General features: G+C 41.6%; 1 protein-coding gene across 13 annotated transcripts in view; it reads right to left on the bottom strand.

Annotated features, from left to right (window-relative positions):
* Window positions 1–16,811, bottom strand: part of KMT2C (lysine methyltransferase 2C) — a 188,261-nt gene that overhangs the window by 126,521 nt on the left and 44,929 nt on the right. For all 13 annotated transcript variants that reach the window (XM_090143163.1, XM_090143155.1, XM_090143156.1 and 10 more), the window contains 2 exons: window positions 14,747–14,835; window positions 1,474–1,612 (listed from right to left, as the gene is read on the bottom strand). In XM_090143163.1, the coding sequence (XP_089999289.1) occupies window positions 1,474–1,612; window positions 14,747–14,835 (228 nt within the window). The remainder of the gene's footprint in view (window positions 1–1,473; window positions 1,613–14,746; window positions 14,836–16,811) is intronic.

Genomic DNA, 16,811 nt, shown 5'->3' with positions numbered 1-16,811 from the left:
GTAACAACCAGAAAGCAACCTTGACAAGAACAGAACGTGGATGAAACAGCATTCAGAACAATTTCTGCAAAGGATCCAAAACAGGATGAAATGAAGAATAGAAACAGCTGTTCAGTTCAAGTCACTCTACTTACTGACCACAATTTAGTATTAGCATAGGAAAATGCCATTAAAGGCAGTTTTTGTGTATTTCCTTCAGGTATGCACACCAGGCCTATTTAAGCAGAACTCTCTGTAAGGAGGGAAGTACCTACTGGAACATAACAAGTTTGCAGGCATGTAAAATGTGAAAATGATACATGCAGAAAACGAATTAATTTTTTGTGCATGGGAAACATGCTGTGTGTCTGACAAGGAGGAATTAAAATGACTACAGTATTGTCTCCAAGTCTGTCAAAACAGAAATACACCTGTAACTGTCTGCTGACAGACTGGTAACAAACTGCAGCAGAAGAGGACTGTTTACAGTAGCTCTCATACTCTGATACTGCTTCAACAGTGATCACAGGCAGCATGGTTTAGTTTTCACAGAATCACAGAATCACAGAATGACCTGGGTTGGAGGGGACCTCAAGGATCATGTAGTTCCAACCCCCCTGCCTAGCAGGGCCACCAAACATACACCTTTACTAGATCAGGTTGCCCAGAGCCTCGTCCAACCTGTTTCCCCAAACAATATCATTAATTCTAACTAATACTTTCACTGATCTGGGGGCAATTTATATTCACAGAGTCATAGAATGGCCGGGGTTGAAAAGGTCCATAATGACCATCTAGTTTCAACCCCCTGCTGTGTGCAGGATCACCAACCACCAGACCAGGCTGCCCAGAGCCACATCCAGCCTGGCCTTGAATGCCTCCAGGGATGGAGCATCCACAGCCTCCTTGGGCACCCTGTTCCAGTGCATCACCATCCTCTGAGTGAAAAACTTGCTCCTAATATCTAACCTAAATCTCCTATATTGACAAAAACATGGGAAAAAAAAGATCAGAAATATTGATTTTCCAGTATTACAAATTCTTAAATAAGGAAAAATACAGTAGAACTGACAAGATGCATATATATAAACAACTGCTTTGTTGTTTTTGTTCCTGAAAACACAGAAATACAACCTGAAAGTTCAGAAATACTTTTATATGAATTTGCTTATACACCATTTCTCAGGAGGAATGCTTCAGTAATCACAATGCATCTCAATCTCACTTATATCTGCTTGAATTCAAACAGCTAATACGCTGTAATTCGAGAGTTTACCCATGTAATCTGAGCACAACACTGAAGAAGCTTTTCACCTCAGTCTCCCTGTATACTAATTAAGCCATCGGTCTCATATACAGCAGCTGCCAACACAGACTGTTATTACCGATGCTTTAGAGCACCAGGAGTGTGCCCTGAGCCTATGCTCCAAGCACTCTGTGCTCCATTCCTCAGCTCCAAGCCCTGTTCCAGCACCCATCTCTTCACACACTCACCTGGTTTTAGCTTCGACACCAACGGAGGCAGTGGAGCTTGCAGACTCCTCGGATACTGAGCGCTGAAGGACTGGTGTTAGCTGCTTGGTGCTGTCCACTTCCACCTGGGCATCCTCTTCTGCAGATTGCTCTTTGACTTCTGTTTGAAAAATACAGATAATGATTATTTATTTCGACTACTAAAACCAGACCTGTAAGCAGACAATGCAGACATTTATTTATAGACAAATTAACTCAGATATCATCAAACGCAACAGAATAGTAGAGTGAGAAAGCACCATCTTTATGCACCTAACTAAAACACGAAACTGAATGCTCGTGAAGATTTTTACATAACACAGCATATGATGGTGAGCAGGAGATGTTCCATAAGCCATGAGGCAGGGCACTGGTGCTCAGTGACAACCTTCTCCTAGGAGGCAGCAGGTTTACATGCATTTCAAGCTGCTAGAAGCTGAGCTCTCCTTCTCCCCTCACCTCCTTTTCTGCCCTTTCAGCTCAGAACAAATATTGAGGTGACAACACTAACTTGGGCTATAATACAATGTTTTTCTCCCAGATTACCTTTAACTTCAATCAAGTCCCTGCACCAGTTCATTCCTGGTCACACTGATTCTATGCTGGCACAGTTGCTAGACTGGAAAATATACATCTACAGCTGACAAAGCTTCTGTTTGTCTAGAAAGTTTGTTTCTGAGCAGAAACACAAAACAAAGGGCCAATGAGTGTGCAGCTTAAACTCCAATCCTGTTTGTACCACCTGAGTCAGATGTTTGTTAGCAGAGCACTGCAGTGCATCATTCTGGGTGCTCCAGCATGCAGGGGCAAAAGGGAGCTGCTTAGGGCTGCAGAGCAGTAAAATGCAGTATTTCTGCCCTCCCCCATACCTTTATTTTTAAACCTAAGTAGCAAAAATTATAGGGGTCTGACTGATGCTCTTTGGCACATGTAGCTTAAAGTACTTTTGCCTTCTGTCAGTGGAGAAATGGTGGAGAGAATCACGGAATCAGAGAATGTTTTGGTTGGGAGGGACCCATCCAGATCCAACCCCAGCCATGGGCTGGCTACTTTCTCCCTGTCCCCCCAGCTCAGGCTGCCCAGGACCCCATCCAGCCTGGCCCTGAGCAGCTCTGGGATGGGACACCCACAGCTCTCTGGGCAGCAGTGCCAGTTCCTCACCACCCTCTGAATAAAGCATCTTCTCCTAACATCAAACCTGAGCATCTCCTCTGTTAGTTTAAAACCATTCCCCCATGTCCTATTAATATCAGACTGTGATAGAAGAATCTGTGACATAGGTGGGCATGCAAAAAAAAAAAAAAAAAAAGGCTGCTACAAGCTTTCATCTTTTAAATAAGAAAAATAAAAGAGGAAAATCTTTAGAACATAAAATTGCAACTTTAGCAGAGCATATCTCAGTCTGCAATACTGAAATTATACACCCACCAGAAGGGGAAATCTTTCATACAGAGAGACTGAAGGAAAATTATTCCTTAACCTGGAGTGAACTCATTTAGGGAGGCGCTGCATAATGTTTAAAGCCCTCAAAGAAGGCATTAAAAAAAAAAAAATACTTCAGAGAACCACAGTGCTGAGAAAAAAGAATAAGAAATTCCTGTACAGGACTGGGTGTGCCAGATATCCGAGCTGGTGTAAGCTGGAATTGCTTCATGTATTTCATTGAAGCTACCCAGTAATGTACATCTGAGATGCTGCTGGACATGTGAAACACTCCAAAAGGACTGCCTGTCACAAGGCCATATGGTTCACTTGAAAAGCAGCCCACCAGCCTGTCCTGAGGAAAAAAAAAAAAAAAAAGCAAAAAAGAGCTTGACAGACGTTTGCCACTAAATAAACACCCTGCTGGGAATACATTCCTTGTAATAGTAAACAGCCCCATTAAAAAACAACAACAACAAAACAAACAAAAATCCCACACAAACAGAAACCCCTCCGTCTGAACGAACAATCCCTATTGCCATTCTGGGACTGCTGAAACAGGCCATGCTCTGCAGAGCCCTTTGAAACAGTTTGCAGTTAGTTTCCAAAGCATGTTGGATCTGAAGAACAATTTTTTTGCAAGTAGTCCCAAAATTTCTATGCACAACCTTAATTAAGAGCAAAAATACCGCTGTATTAGCCAGATGAGCATCATTGCGTGTCCTGAAATGTGCACCACCGTTCCTATAGAGTTCATGAACACCCACAAGGTTCTGCACCACTACAGCCAAAACCTCGGCACAGCCCAGCACGACTGTGCATGAAGTGCTGGAGGAAGACCACCAGAAGTTATGGCCCGGCTGTGATGCCAGCACCAGCACCCCATCCATTTATTTCACCTAGTTAAGCTTAGAGAAAGGAACCTTGCTGTGCTTTGCACCTGCACAGACATTCAAGTGAACAAAAATCATTTACTGTTCACCATCTTTCATCCCATTACACACGAATGGACACCCATTACAGTAGAAAGGCAAAGTTCAGGAACGTTGAGTCATTCTCAAGAAGTCAAGACAGATTGTTTCCCTACTCACTACATGTGCTCACACCCGTATGGTGCCTTCTTCCTGCTGTTTGCTGCTCCAGCAAGGAAGGGCCCTAAATTATACTAAAAGAGATGAAGAGCATCTCAAGTGCTGTCTCTGTAATAACCAAACTGTGTCTCAATACGCACCGCTGGAAGAGCGAAAATGTGGTGCTCACTGAACCGAATGAGAATGCTTATGTTAGTTTTGTGTGCCATACTTCATCTTTGTTCAAGTTTTCCAACAGAAGATTAAGGAAAAACAGATGTAATGAGCATCATGACTCAAACTCCTAGGATGTGGGGGTCCAGCACTGGCATGGGAAAGGTGCTGCTGATATCCTTATCACTGCTTCAGAGATGTTCCTCCAGCATCTGGTCTGAAACATTATCTGCTTTTCAATGTCTTTAATGAACACTCATCAGATTTGGCTAGGGCATCCCCCTTTGAAGTTTCTGGGAATGAAGGAACCATGAATAATTAATAAATATAAAGTTCATTTGCAGACTCGTATAGAAGGCTTTATTTTGCATCCCATTTTCATGACTGCTTCTGTCAAATTTAAGGTCTTGCCCATGTGCAATGAGTTGAGGGGGGGCTGAGAATTGAAAGAACTCATTATGCAATTCCCAACTGTTTGTAAGTTTATTTCCTCAACAATTATTTTTAATCACCTTTCTAGAGGAAAACACAGCAAACACTCAAAGACAATAACTGACAGCATATGCCATTCTCAATAGATTACGTAGGTCACCCACTTTTCTAATAGAGCTTGCATTGCATTGCTTATACACAGAGATACAACAGACACAGGGAGGGTTTCTGAGGCTGATGGAACATGAGCTCACATGTGGGAGCCCTGGTTTTTGTGAGCCCACCTGTGGCACTGGTTCCCTTCAAGACTGTGACATGAATGCCAGTGGGAAAGAGAAGTCTGGTGATGGCTGGAACGTCATTACATGGTCACAGTTTTCTTTGGGGACGTGGTGAAGCAATAATGATGAAGCAACGCTGACCAGAGTCTAAATTGCCCTTTTTCTGTTTCCTAGTAATCACAAGATGCTATTCTTCAGGTCACTTGGGTAAACCCACGGCTAGATAAGGAGATATGTGTGTAGACTGTGCTATGGCAATAGGGCAAAGATACCAGCATATCCCAAAGTTTTGTTACTGCTGCTGTTGTTTTTTGAAGGGAGAGGCTGGGTGTTATTCAGTTAGGAACTATTTTCAAAGGGAAAAACTGAAAGAAAAAAAAAAAAAAGAAATTCTCTCATCACAAAAATCTCCTTTAAAATCTTACAAGACACTCTTTAGTATGCAGTACTCCTGGTGGGAAAAAATAAATAAAAATAAAAATAAAAGCAGTGGCAATAAACGTAACATAAAAACCCTACTGCTGTTCAGATGCACCGAGTCGGCTGTTCAGCCCATTCACCGGCTGGGACTCCGCTGTCAGACCTACTTCCAATTTGGCAGACAGCAAAGCAAATGTTAGGAGCTTCCAGCGCTCTCAATAAGAACAGAAAGCACTACAGGCTGGAAAGTGCCAGTACCAGCAAGTGCAGCAGGGGCATTGCGGGGGTCTCAGCTGCTGCTTACTGATGTGTCTTCTGCAAAGGGGAATCGTAAGTTTTTAACTTGCAGCCACAGTTGTTGTTTTGCACAGAAAGGGGCACTGCTGCTGCAGACAAAGCCTAACGTGACCAGCTGTTCCATATGGCCTTCTAAGGCTCTACAAAAACAAGACCAAAATGCTTCACTTTCTAGAAGAAATTACTTCCCTTTCCCAGCTCACCAACAAAGCAAGTATCCGTTCACCAGAGTTCAGGACACAGAATCACAGAATGGCCAAGGCTGGAAGGGACCTCAAGGATCATGAATCTCCAACCCCCCTGCCACATGCAGGGCCACCAACCTCCACATTTAATACTAGACCAGGCTGCCCAGGGCCCCATCCAACCTGGCCTTGAACACCTCCAGGGATGGGGCATCCACAACCTCTCTGGGCAGCCTGTGCCAGCACCTCACCACTCTCTTGGTAAAGAACTTCCCCCTGATGTCCAACCTAAATCTTCCTTCCTTCAACTTAAAACCATTTCCCCTTGTCCTGCTGTTATCTACCTTTTCAAAGACTCCCCTCTTGTTTATAGGCTTCTTTAGGTACTGAAAGGCTGCAATGAGGTCACCCCGCAGCCTTCTTTTCTCCAGGCTGAACAAGCCCAGCTCCCTCATCTTCACAAGAGCAGAGTAGAGAGGGACAATCACCTCCTTGTCCCTGCTGGCCACCCCTCTTCTGATGAAACTCAGGATACCATTTGCTTTCTGAGCTGCAAGAGCACACTGCTGGCTTATGCCAAGTTTTTCATCCATCAGGACCCCCAGGTCCTTCTCTGCAAAGCTAGAAGGCACAGAACACAGAAGAGAACCATTGCCTCAACATCACCTTTGTAAGGCCCAGCACCTTACTAATTGTCACCTACAGCACCCACTGAAGTGCAGCAATCTTCCATACCTCGGGCTTTTATGAATAGGTTTTAACAGCCAAAAATGGGGAAACAAATTGACAGCCGTGGCTAACCAGCCCCAGGCACACCACCAGGACACCACACAGCCAAACCAGGGTTATTTAAAGACGCGCAGAAATGGTTGCTAATAGCTACTGCCTTTACATGGCCTTCAGTAAGCTTGCAGCCATACAGTTCTCCTGCTGAACACACAACTGTGGGGGAGAGGAACAAAGCAGACAAGTTCAAGCGTGACAGCAATGACCAAACGCACAAACTCCTTTGGCATAAACAGAGACAAAGTCTTCATCTTAAGTCAACACTGCAAAATTCCATTCCCAAAGTAAGATGCACGACCACATCAGAAGTCATTGGTTGGTTGGTTTTTGTCTTGCAAGTGATGCACATCTTGCATTTATAGACCTCTCCATAGCCTTCTTTCACCTGCTGAAGGCCAGCACAGTGATTTACCTACTTTGAACCTCATTACAAAGGGAGACAAGGAGAGAGCCTTTTATTGCCTTTTGGACATTTCAGTGTGTATACACTTCATCCAAACAGATGTATTTGATACAAAAAATAACATCATGCAAATTTTGTACTCGTTATAAAATAAAACTATGGCTTTTGGTGTACAGCCATCTATACCAACTTATGTCATTATAAACAATGTATTCTGGATAACCAGCTACAAGTGATCAGACATCACAAGCTGGAGGTGGTCTTCCATAGCACTCATCTGCTTACTTTTCCATCATTTGTTTTTCAGGTCTTTTTGAAACTTGCCTTTATTTTTCATGCCTACAACATTCAGTAGCAATGAATATAAGTACATGCTGAGCGCAAGCACACCTACCTTTATGCTCTGACCATGACCTGATGTCTCCTTATTTTTGTGTTATAAAACGAGTCATCACTCCCTGTTCATTTTCTCCCTGTCACTCATCATTCTGAAAGATCCTATTAAATTCCTCCTCAGTCATATAATTTCAGGTTGAAGTCTTTTACCTTAACTGTTCCCTGCACAGAAGCTATTTTTCCTTTATAATAGTTGCTGGCCTTCCCTGTATTTTCCCTATTACAGTTTGTCCTATTAAAGAAGGGGAAGCAGAACTGCATACAGCATTTAATATGCTGTCATGTCACAGATTTATAAAGCAATGGAGAAAAAAAAAAGACACCCACAACATTGGTGCTGTTTTCCCCTTATTCCCTTGTCAGTAGTTCTTAAAACGTGTTTCTTCAACTCACCAAAGTCCTGGCAATCTGAAGAACAACAGTATCACTCTCTCAGGTAGCAAAGGATATTTGAGAGCCAACTTTTGTTTCTACAAAATACAGAAGGTTATTTTCCCCTGCAGGATGTTTTACAGACACTGTATCGGTTTTCTGTGGTCCTTCTTCAGCGCTTTGCAAATGGGTATTCCTTCTATTGCTTCTTTATAGAAGACATTATAGCAGCCTTCCAGAACCTGAAAGAGCCTACAGGAAAGCTGGGGAGGGACTTTTCATAAGGGCAGGTAATGACAGGATGAAGGGAAATGGTTTTAAACTAGAAGAGGGTAGGTTTAGACTAGATATTAGGAAGAAATTCTTTACTGTGAAGTTGGTGAGACACTGAACTGGTTGCCCAGTCAGGCTGTGGATGCTCCCTCCCTGGAAGCACTCAAGGCCAGGCTGGATGGGGCTGTGAGCAACCTGGTCTAGAAGGAGGTGTCCCTGTCTACAGCAGAGGGGCTGGAACTACATGATCTTTGAGGTGCCTTCCAACCCAAACCATTCTATGATTCTATTTTCCTGCAAATGTTTATATCTTCAGCTACTTTTGTTCACTTTTTGTATCTGATGGGGAGAATAGTTACCAGAGCAGATCCTTACAGGACTCCAAAGCCAATCCATTCCTAACAATGATTTCAATTAGGCAGGACTGAGATGCAAACTTCCTCAGCTGCTGTTCTACCAAATTGGTGAGTCAGCTTCAATGCAGTTTTACTAAAAAGTGAGACAGATCAATAGAACTGAAATCTACCCCAAACAGTACCATATCCAGCCATTCTATGAGAAGAGTGCATGATACAAAAGATCCATGCTATTATTTCAATATATTTGACTGGTCACATCAACACCAATTCCCCCACCATCACTTTGGTGTCCCTATTCATTGCAGGGGAGTCGGGCTAGATGGCCTTCAGAGACCCCTTCCAACTCTAAGGGTCCTATGATTTTATGACTAACAAAACAGCAGCAGTAGCACTAGGCTGCAGGCAAAGAGAAGGCTGCATGAGCAGGGGCCCTAAAAATTTCAAAAACCTGTTGGTCATGTTTCACAAAGCATAGTTTCATATGTAAACTGCAAAACCAGCACTGAAGAAAATCAATTTTAAAAGGTTGCATTTCAGAAAGAACCTCCACAGTGAAAAACTGAGTGAGATTAGAGTTAATTTTGAAACAAAGAGACTGCGACAAAACCGTGCCACAAACTCCTGAGGTATCAGTCAGAAGGAAAAAATACCAACATTTTCTAAACGGCCCATCAAGTGTGGATGATGATAATGTTATTATCAACTGAGACTAATGATTTAAAGGAAAATATACAATAACTTTGCGCTGCCTGTGATTTCCTTATTACAAGCAAATAACCAGAATAAGAAGAGAAATAAGATGCTTATAGTAATAAAGGCCCCTCAGTTGTGACAGTTCTTCCAGTGTCTGGACAAGTAGCAGACAGCTATGTAGTTAAGAGGGAACTACTTGTTTTTTAATCAGTAATGGCCTCCAAACACATTTACATGTGTTCCTAAGCACAAACATTGTTCCAAATATTTATGGATAAATTTAATCTATAGGCAGTGCCCTCAGTGGTGTCAGCTCTTCCCTTCATTAGTTTCAGAAGCAATAAATAGTACATCGATGAGGTAGATTCCAGAGTAGATTTCACAAGGTCGTTGGTGTCAACAAGTTGGAGCTTTTTCCATCAATTTTCTCGAAGGAGGACTTTCTCAGGCATCTTTTGCTTTGTTCTAGTTGAAGGTTCTGGTCAGCACTGTTCATATGGTTACAGAGGACAGGCAAGATACTGCTTTTGGGCTGCTTCAAATTTCATGAGGTTCTGAATTTGCCCAGAGTTCTCAGGCAGCTTCTACATGGCCAACTTTCCTGCACTGAGAAATGTCTGTTTCTGATTCCTGTGTCCTTTGCCCAGGGACAAAAGACAAGGAAGCTTTATCTTCAGAAAATTCATATTAAGTCCAACAAGAAAGCAACTGGCCAGGCAACATCCCTGCAGCAGATGATAAGGTTACTGGGGATGATAATGCAGGCATTGACAAAATCATCCCGAATGTTCTATGTATTATCACTTCTGAAATCTCCAAACACCACAGGGAAATAAGGGTTTGTTATTAAGTATAATTTACTTTAAGATTTGCTGTATGCAGTACAGATAGTAAACAGAATACCCAGTGGATTTACTATGAGTTTCCCAAGGGACTTAGCAGTTAAAATTCTTATCCCACTGTGCTTCTCCCTGATCAGTTTGAATCCCAACATTTTTATGTGACACAAAGACAGGAAGAATTACAGAATCTGTGAAGAGATGGATGCTTTATAAGTGTTCTCAAAACGGAGAGAGAATAATCAAGGAATTCAGTTCCTGTGAATTTAAATGCAGAACCAAGAAAACATCAAGCGCAGAAATTTGCTGAAACTAATGGAAGATGTCAAAAAACCAAAAAGCCAAGCATTCATGAATATCAAAGGGCCACAAAGCCTATGGAATATTTACCAGGACACACTTGTTATACTATTTCTTTAGAACAGCAGTTTTACGTTTGCACTGCATGTGCACAGACAGGCACAATGCTTGCCAGTGCCTTTTTGTGTTTTTCAGGGGGCACAACAGAGACTTAATCATCAGAAGTAAAATATTATGGAGAGGAGCAGAACAAGAAGACATACAGTAAAACAGTATTCTCTAAACACACCTTCAGTGAGATGAAGGTGTTGACAGGACAAAGGCAATTGGCACAAGCTCAGAGGAGTTTCCTTCAAACACAGGGAAGTCCCCTATTTGTACCTAACTGTGCAGGTGTCTGCAGAGCATTGGAACAGGCTGTCTAGAGAGCCTGTCAAGTCCATCTCATTGGAGATCTTCAGAAGACACACAGACATGGCTCTGGGCAACTTATTCTAGGGAGCCTGCTAGAGCAGGGTTAGGACCAGATGGATCACAAGGTGCTTTCAAAACTCAATATGCCAGTGATTCCATGGGTTACAAAATGATAGTAAGAGGGATGGGTTAGTTCAGTATTGGTTGGATGAAGAAATACCAGTGAGAAAGTCACTAATGAGAACCATGGTGAAGAAAAATGAAGCAAGGAACAGGCAAAACAAATCCGAAACAGTTGGAAAGAGAAGGTGAAGTCACAAAATAAATGTCAGCAAAGTAGAAGCCAAGAAATCTACCAGAAAGATAAATCTAGTAGATAAAGAAAAAGAATCTACCCTGAGGTTGACAGGAACCTGAAAGTCTATTGATTCAACACAAGTAGCTTTTGTCCTGTTTGCTTCCTATTAGGAAAAAGTTGGAGTAAGCTCCAAGAAGATCTTTTCCCAAATTTCCCTTCTCATTCATAATAAACTCACAGCTGATCCTGAACTTGTGCAGGATCTCCTGCTGCAGCGGGAGCAGTAAGTCTATGGGACCCAATGGGATGCATTCCAGGGTAGTTGATGTCATCTGAAGACCTCTCACAATACTTTTTTCAATGATCTGAGAACATGGAGAGGTCTCAGTCAACTGGAAACTGGCAAACATAGTCCCCATTTTCCAGAAGGGCAAGAAAGAAGGGTCTAGTGTAATCACAGGTCTGTCTCACTTTGGTGCCCAGTAAAATTGTAGAGAGCATTACTCTGGGAGTTACTGAAGAACACTTGAAGGACAATGAAGTCAATGGTAACAGCCAACACAAGTTCACAAGGAGAAAGTCCTGTTTAACCAACTTTATCTCATTTTATGACAGTGTTACCCACCTAGCCAACTGGAAACCATGTGTAATCTTTCTGAATTTCAGCAAAGCTTTTGATACTGTTTCTCACAGTACCCATACACACAGAGCATCTAATATACAGCTAGATAAAAACATAATGCAGTGAACGGTTGATGGATTGGGCTGAAAGACTTACAGTAAATTGGATTACATCATTCTGAAGAAGCCAGTGGGGGTTCTGCAGGGCTCCATTTTAGGGACATTTGTCTTTAATGTTTCCATGAGTGACTTGGATACAGGACTTGAAGGTATAAGTTTGTGGACAATCACAGATTGAGAGGACCTGCTGACTTCCTTCAGGGGATAGAAGCACTGTAGAGAGATCTTGACAGATGAGAGGGCTGGGCATTCACCAACCACAAGTACTGGATTCTGCACCTGGGACAGGGCAGCCCTGGCTCTATGCACAGACTTGGTTCTAACTGAGCTTCTTTCAACACATTATATCACAAAACTTTCAGGATAGCAACTTGTTTCCTTGAGTGCAATTAAAATGGCTGTGCTTTAGAATTACTGTAGAGTCACTTCAGGAAGATTTCTGCAGTTATTTTTTTTGAACAAAGATTTCTGTCAACATTATGAAAGGAAATGACAACTTCAGTGCACATAGCATCCCCCCACACTCCCTGAAATGATTCAACAGCTAAAATGTACCCTTTATTCCAGGTGTGAGTAATTTTAATGCCTTATTAAAATAATGCTTCACAAGAAAAAGTCAAGAATGTTTTCTTTTCTTTTCTTTTTTTTTTTTTTAACTATTCTCTACACAAAAAAAAAAAAAAACCAAACAATGAAAAGGAATCCAGAAATGTGGAGAATTGAAATACATCAGAAGTTGCACATCAAGAGTCTGTACATTCAAGCAATCTCATTCTGAGTTTCATAATATTTCTATATCATGTTTTGGTTTGTCAACTACTACAACAAATTGTTGGCAAGTCTACCACTTTCGTGAAAACAAAAATAAAAGACCTTTTCAGCCAAAGAAGAAATTCACAAACTGGACCATGAGTACACTTCAATGTGAGAACCGTGTGGAGTAAAAACTGGGGTTCCTCTTTCTCCCACATTTTTCTATTAACACAGACAAGCACTTATCAGAGTTTCAGAAGCAGCAGCCTTTTCAGTCAGTGCAATTAAAACTCTACCAAACCACACCGTGTTCAACTGTTAAAATAATTGTGACTGTGTCTCTATCAAAATGCTCAGTGTGACAACAGGATTTCAGACCTACGTATTTCTGTGAGGCTTCTTTTCTCTTAATAGACGGTTTGTAACAAGGATCCTGAACTCAGTGCTGAAGTGATGGTGCATCACTTCCAGCAGCACAAAGAAAGGAGTCCGTGGCTTTCAGGGATTTCCAGCACCGTGCTCCACTGCTGCAGCACCTTTAGTATGAGCTGCAGCCCTTTGTGGCAGTGAGGATGAGTTTGATGAAGGATAATGGAGAGATTTATCTACAGTCACTCCTGGAGATTCAGAAATAATTCTTTGTGCCTCTCCTCCAAAGTAAAACATGCTCTCTGATCTCTATAGAGAATCTTTGTTAATAATGAAATGTAAGAACAAAAAAAATATCTACCCATCAGTAGAATCCCTAAACAACAGCATATCAGCAGTTGCTTAACTGGAGGAAGGGGCAGGTAGAATCACAATTTCTGTCTTCTTCCCTGATTTTCAGGAGAATGTTTCTACCACATGGGATGGGAGGAGTTATGAATGGAATACACACATTTAGAACAAGTTCTTTCTTTACCTTGCTGTTTTTCTACAGAAAAATACCTGTTATAACTTTTTCAATTTCAACTTTAATAAGTAGTTCACTACTACCAGCAGCTTATTACCAGAGGAAGAAAAAAAAATGGCAGAAGTAAATAATGATACACTCTTATATTCAGCTTTAATATAGCCTCTCACCACAAACCACTAACAACACTTAAATTCAACAGAGGTTGTGACTAAACACTCATGACACTCCCAAAAGCACGTGATCCTGAGTAAAAAGCCTTCTTAAACCTGATGACAACATCTACAAGTAAGAGACCAGCATACACAGTCAAAGCTCACTCTCCATCCATTAGACAATTTCAGTCCCCACTTTCATAGCTTTAACCACTGCAACCATATTGCTGTATGGCCTGTATAAAACCTTGCAGCAAACACCTTGCTCTTCTGAGGTCCTCTGCTTGTTCTCCCTGTACATCTACACTAAGCACAGATTCTTTTCTTCAGATTTAAAGACTTCACAACTCTACCTCTTTACTTAACAGCTACAAGTATAACTAACAAGTTCCCTAACTCAGCTGGCATTTTCATCCATCTGCCCCCCTGACCATCAGCTTCTGCTGTTGTGTGTCTATGCTTTCTTCCACTTTGCTCATTATGCATATAGGGCTACCTAATTAAATTGATAATCCCTTATGTCTCAATGCATTTTTAAGGTTTTTGTTTCCGTCAAATCTAAAACCTTCCACCAACTGGCCCTGGCTTAATCCTTCCTGGCAGAGTTCATCCTTCTACATATATTCAATTCCTGGTTAAAAACAGGCAAATGGCTACAGACACGTGCCTGGCAAAGAGATGACAGTTCTTCAGCACAGCTTTCATCTTGTGTGTTAGCTCATCTGCTTGTCTCTTTAGACTCTTAACCTGCCAGAACAGAACTCACAAACTGTTGCAACAACATTCAGTCCAGTACAATGTGATCTCTCTGGTAACTGAAGCATTTGGGTACTATCATAACAAATATTTACAAAAGCAAGAACACTCTTGTTTCCCAAGCAGCAGCAGAAGGCATTAACGTGAGGTTATCCTGGCCACCCCTTTGGTATATCATCTGCTTTAGTTAGCTGAGGATACAAGTCAGCCAGTAATGCTGTATTTCCACAGGTATCCTAAAAATAGCAGCTTCTGCTTCAGAGGTTTTAATTTTGTTAGCTACTACCTTAAAATAAACAAACAGAAAGAGCCACTACCTAACTATAACAAGGAGAACATCTTCATTAGACTACTTAAAAGAAATAAGTTCAAAGAGCATTAATTGATATAGACTTAAATAACATATTTCTAAATATCTGCCCAAATGCATGTGTCATACTACCAAATTAAATACTTCTTCCTTGCCAAAGTTCTGTGTAATAAAATGAATTTCCAAGGAAGAAGCAACAACCAGATAGCATCAATGCCATACTCTCATTACCTGTTTCCACAGTGTTTTCTGTTTCTGCTGCCTCCAAACCATCCATACTGTCTTCATCCTCCACTGCAGTTTTTCCTCTACTCCGAGGCCTGCAAACATAGAAGAGAAAACTGTTCATAAACTGAAAGCATCTTTAATTGTTTTTTATTATAAGCTTTATTCCCAACTTAAATAATTTCATTTTGGAGGAATAATTACCAGCATTAAATTGTACAACATTCAAGCTAACCAGTGATTTGAGTGCTCTGCAAATCAAACGTTTCCTCCCCTCTCTTCCTGTTTTAGGTAACAAACAACACTCACTTCAGTCAGGCCCTTACATTTTCTGGCTATTATTACAAGAAAAATTCAATCACACTTATTCTGATTTAAAAAAAAAAAAACACCAAAAACACTAAATCAGTACATTGTATGAGTACTCTATTTCCTATACATCCTTTCATTACAAAGGAGATCATTTCTGAGATGTCAGAGACCACAACCCAAAATCTGGCCAGTAGTTCCACATGCAATAAAACAGACACTAAACCATTTAAAGCACCAAGCACCCTTGGAAGAAATTTCTATCAAATAATACCAATGCTAAAGCAATTCCAATCAAAACACGTTTTATTTTCAGTGAAATAAATATTCTGACACTTAAAACAGAACATTATGAGAGATGACTAGATGCCACCACCTTAAGACTTAATGTCGGGACAGCAAATCAAAATTAAGATACCTGACAGATCTAGCTCCATTTCAACCAAGGTCTGACAGAAAGCAGAGAGCCTTGTATCACAAATTTCACCCTTTTTTCCTCTGCCTGGCTTTTCAACAACGAGCACGGTGGGCTGTTGAGAAGCCTTAGCATCCAGATTCCCAGCTGTTCAGCAGCCCATTTGAAAGGGAGCCAAGAGCCTGGCACTTTGCCTCCCAAATTTTCAGGCTACTTGGCAACTTGCCTGGCGTGCTGACAGAAAGCCTGAGAGACCCTGGGAGCTTCTGATTCCAAGTACACAAATTCTGAGCAGTTCGAGGCATCTCGGTGTTTCCAAAGTCCCAGAGCTCCAAGGCAACCATTCACCCAACCAGCCCGCCTTGGATCAGGATGGCACCCAGGCAGCTCCCTGAACAGAAACCCCTTGGGTTCCTCTTTCATGGAGAATTCTGAAACGTTTGGGTTTAGTTCCATGTTGGGAGAAGCTTTGTTGATTTCTTTTCTTTCTTCTTTTTTTTAAGTGATGAAATAATTCCTAAAATCAGCATTTCCTTTTTTTTTTTTTTTTTTTTCCCAACTGTTAAAATACTGAGATCTAGCAGTAGCATTACCTCAGAACTAGATCTGCTACATCAGCTAAAAAATACACACTCTATAGTGCAATGCTTTTGGTTCTCAAGGATCAAAGACGACCACATGCACAGAGCTGGGACAGACCACCACCTTCTGAGCCAACGTGTGATGTTCTGCAGGAAAGCAAGGAGGGCCTGCCTGGTCCCACCTAACCAGATTCCTTCTAATTGAGTTTGTGAGCAGTTTTGTCACTGCAAAGGAGGAAAGGAACAACTATAACACAGCTAAAACCAAAGGCTGAAAAACCACTCATTTACAAATGGGAAAGAGGAAAGTAGGAAGAGATCAAGGATAGAAGGACTTTCATCTTCTTGGCATTGTTGTAAGATTTGTTCAGATAAAGCTGAAAAATGTGGGAGTAACCATAACCCTACGGGTAGGAGGATACCATTCTGTTAGCCTGCTCATATGTGAGCAGTGACAGCATACACAGTCTTCTGAGACCAGAAAAGAAAACAGCAACCCCTCCAATTATCCACAGTTCTACAAGCCTCCAGTGCAGCTCCTTAAAACTGAAGTGTCATATATGTTTAAACCAGAACAAACTGCACAGTGCCATCTGAAGAAGCTGCCATACATGGCACCAGATATCCACGCCATTACTTTTCTTGTGGTTCTACAAAACAGCCCCACATCAGCCAGCACCAAATGGATGTGGGAGTATGCAGGTAAACACAGCCACTTGCTGCAGGAATGCTCGAAGGCTTCACAGTGTTCCCCAATACATTTCTT

This window comes from Phasianus colchicus, chromosome 6 (genome assembly GCF_987193195.1).
Source record: "Phasianus colchicus chromosome 6, bPhaCol1.hap1.1, whole genome shotgun sequence".
NCBI classification, from domain to species: domain Eukaryota; kingdom Metazoa; phylum Chordata; class Aves; order Galliformes; family Phasianidae; genus Phasianus; species Phasianus colchicus.
This window is presented reverse-complemented; position numbering and strand designations above follow the sequence as displayed.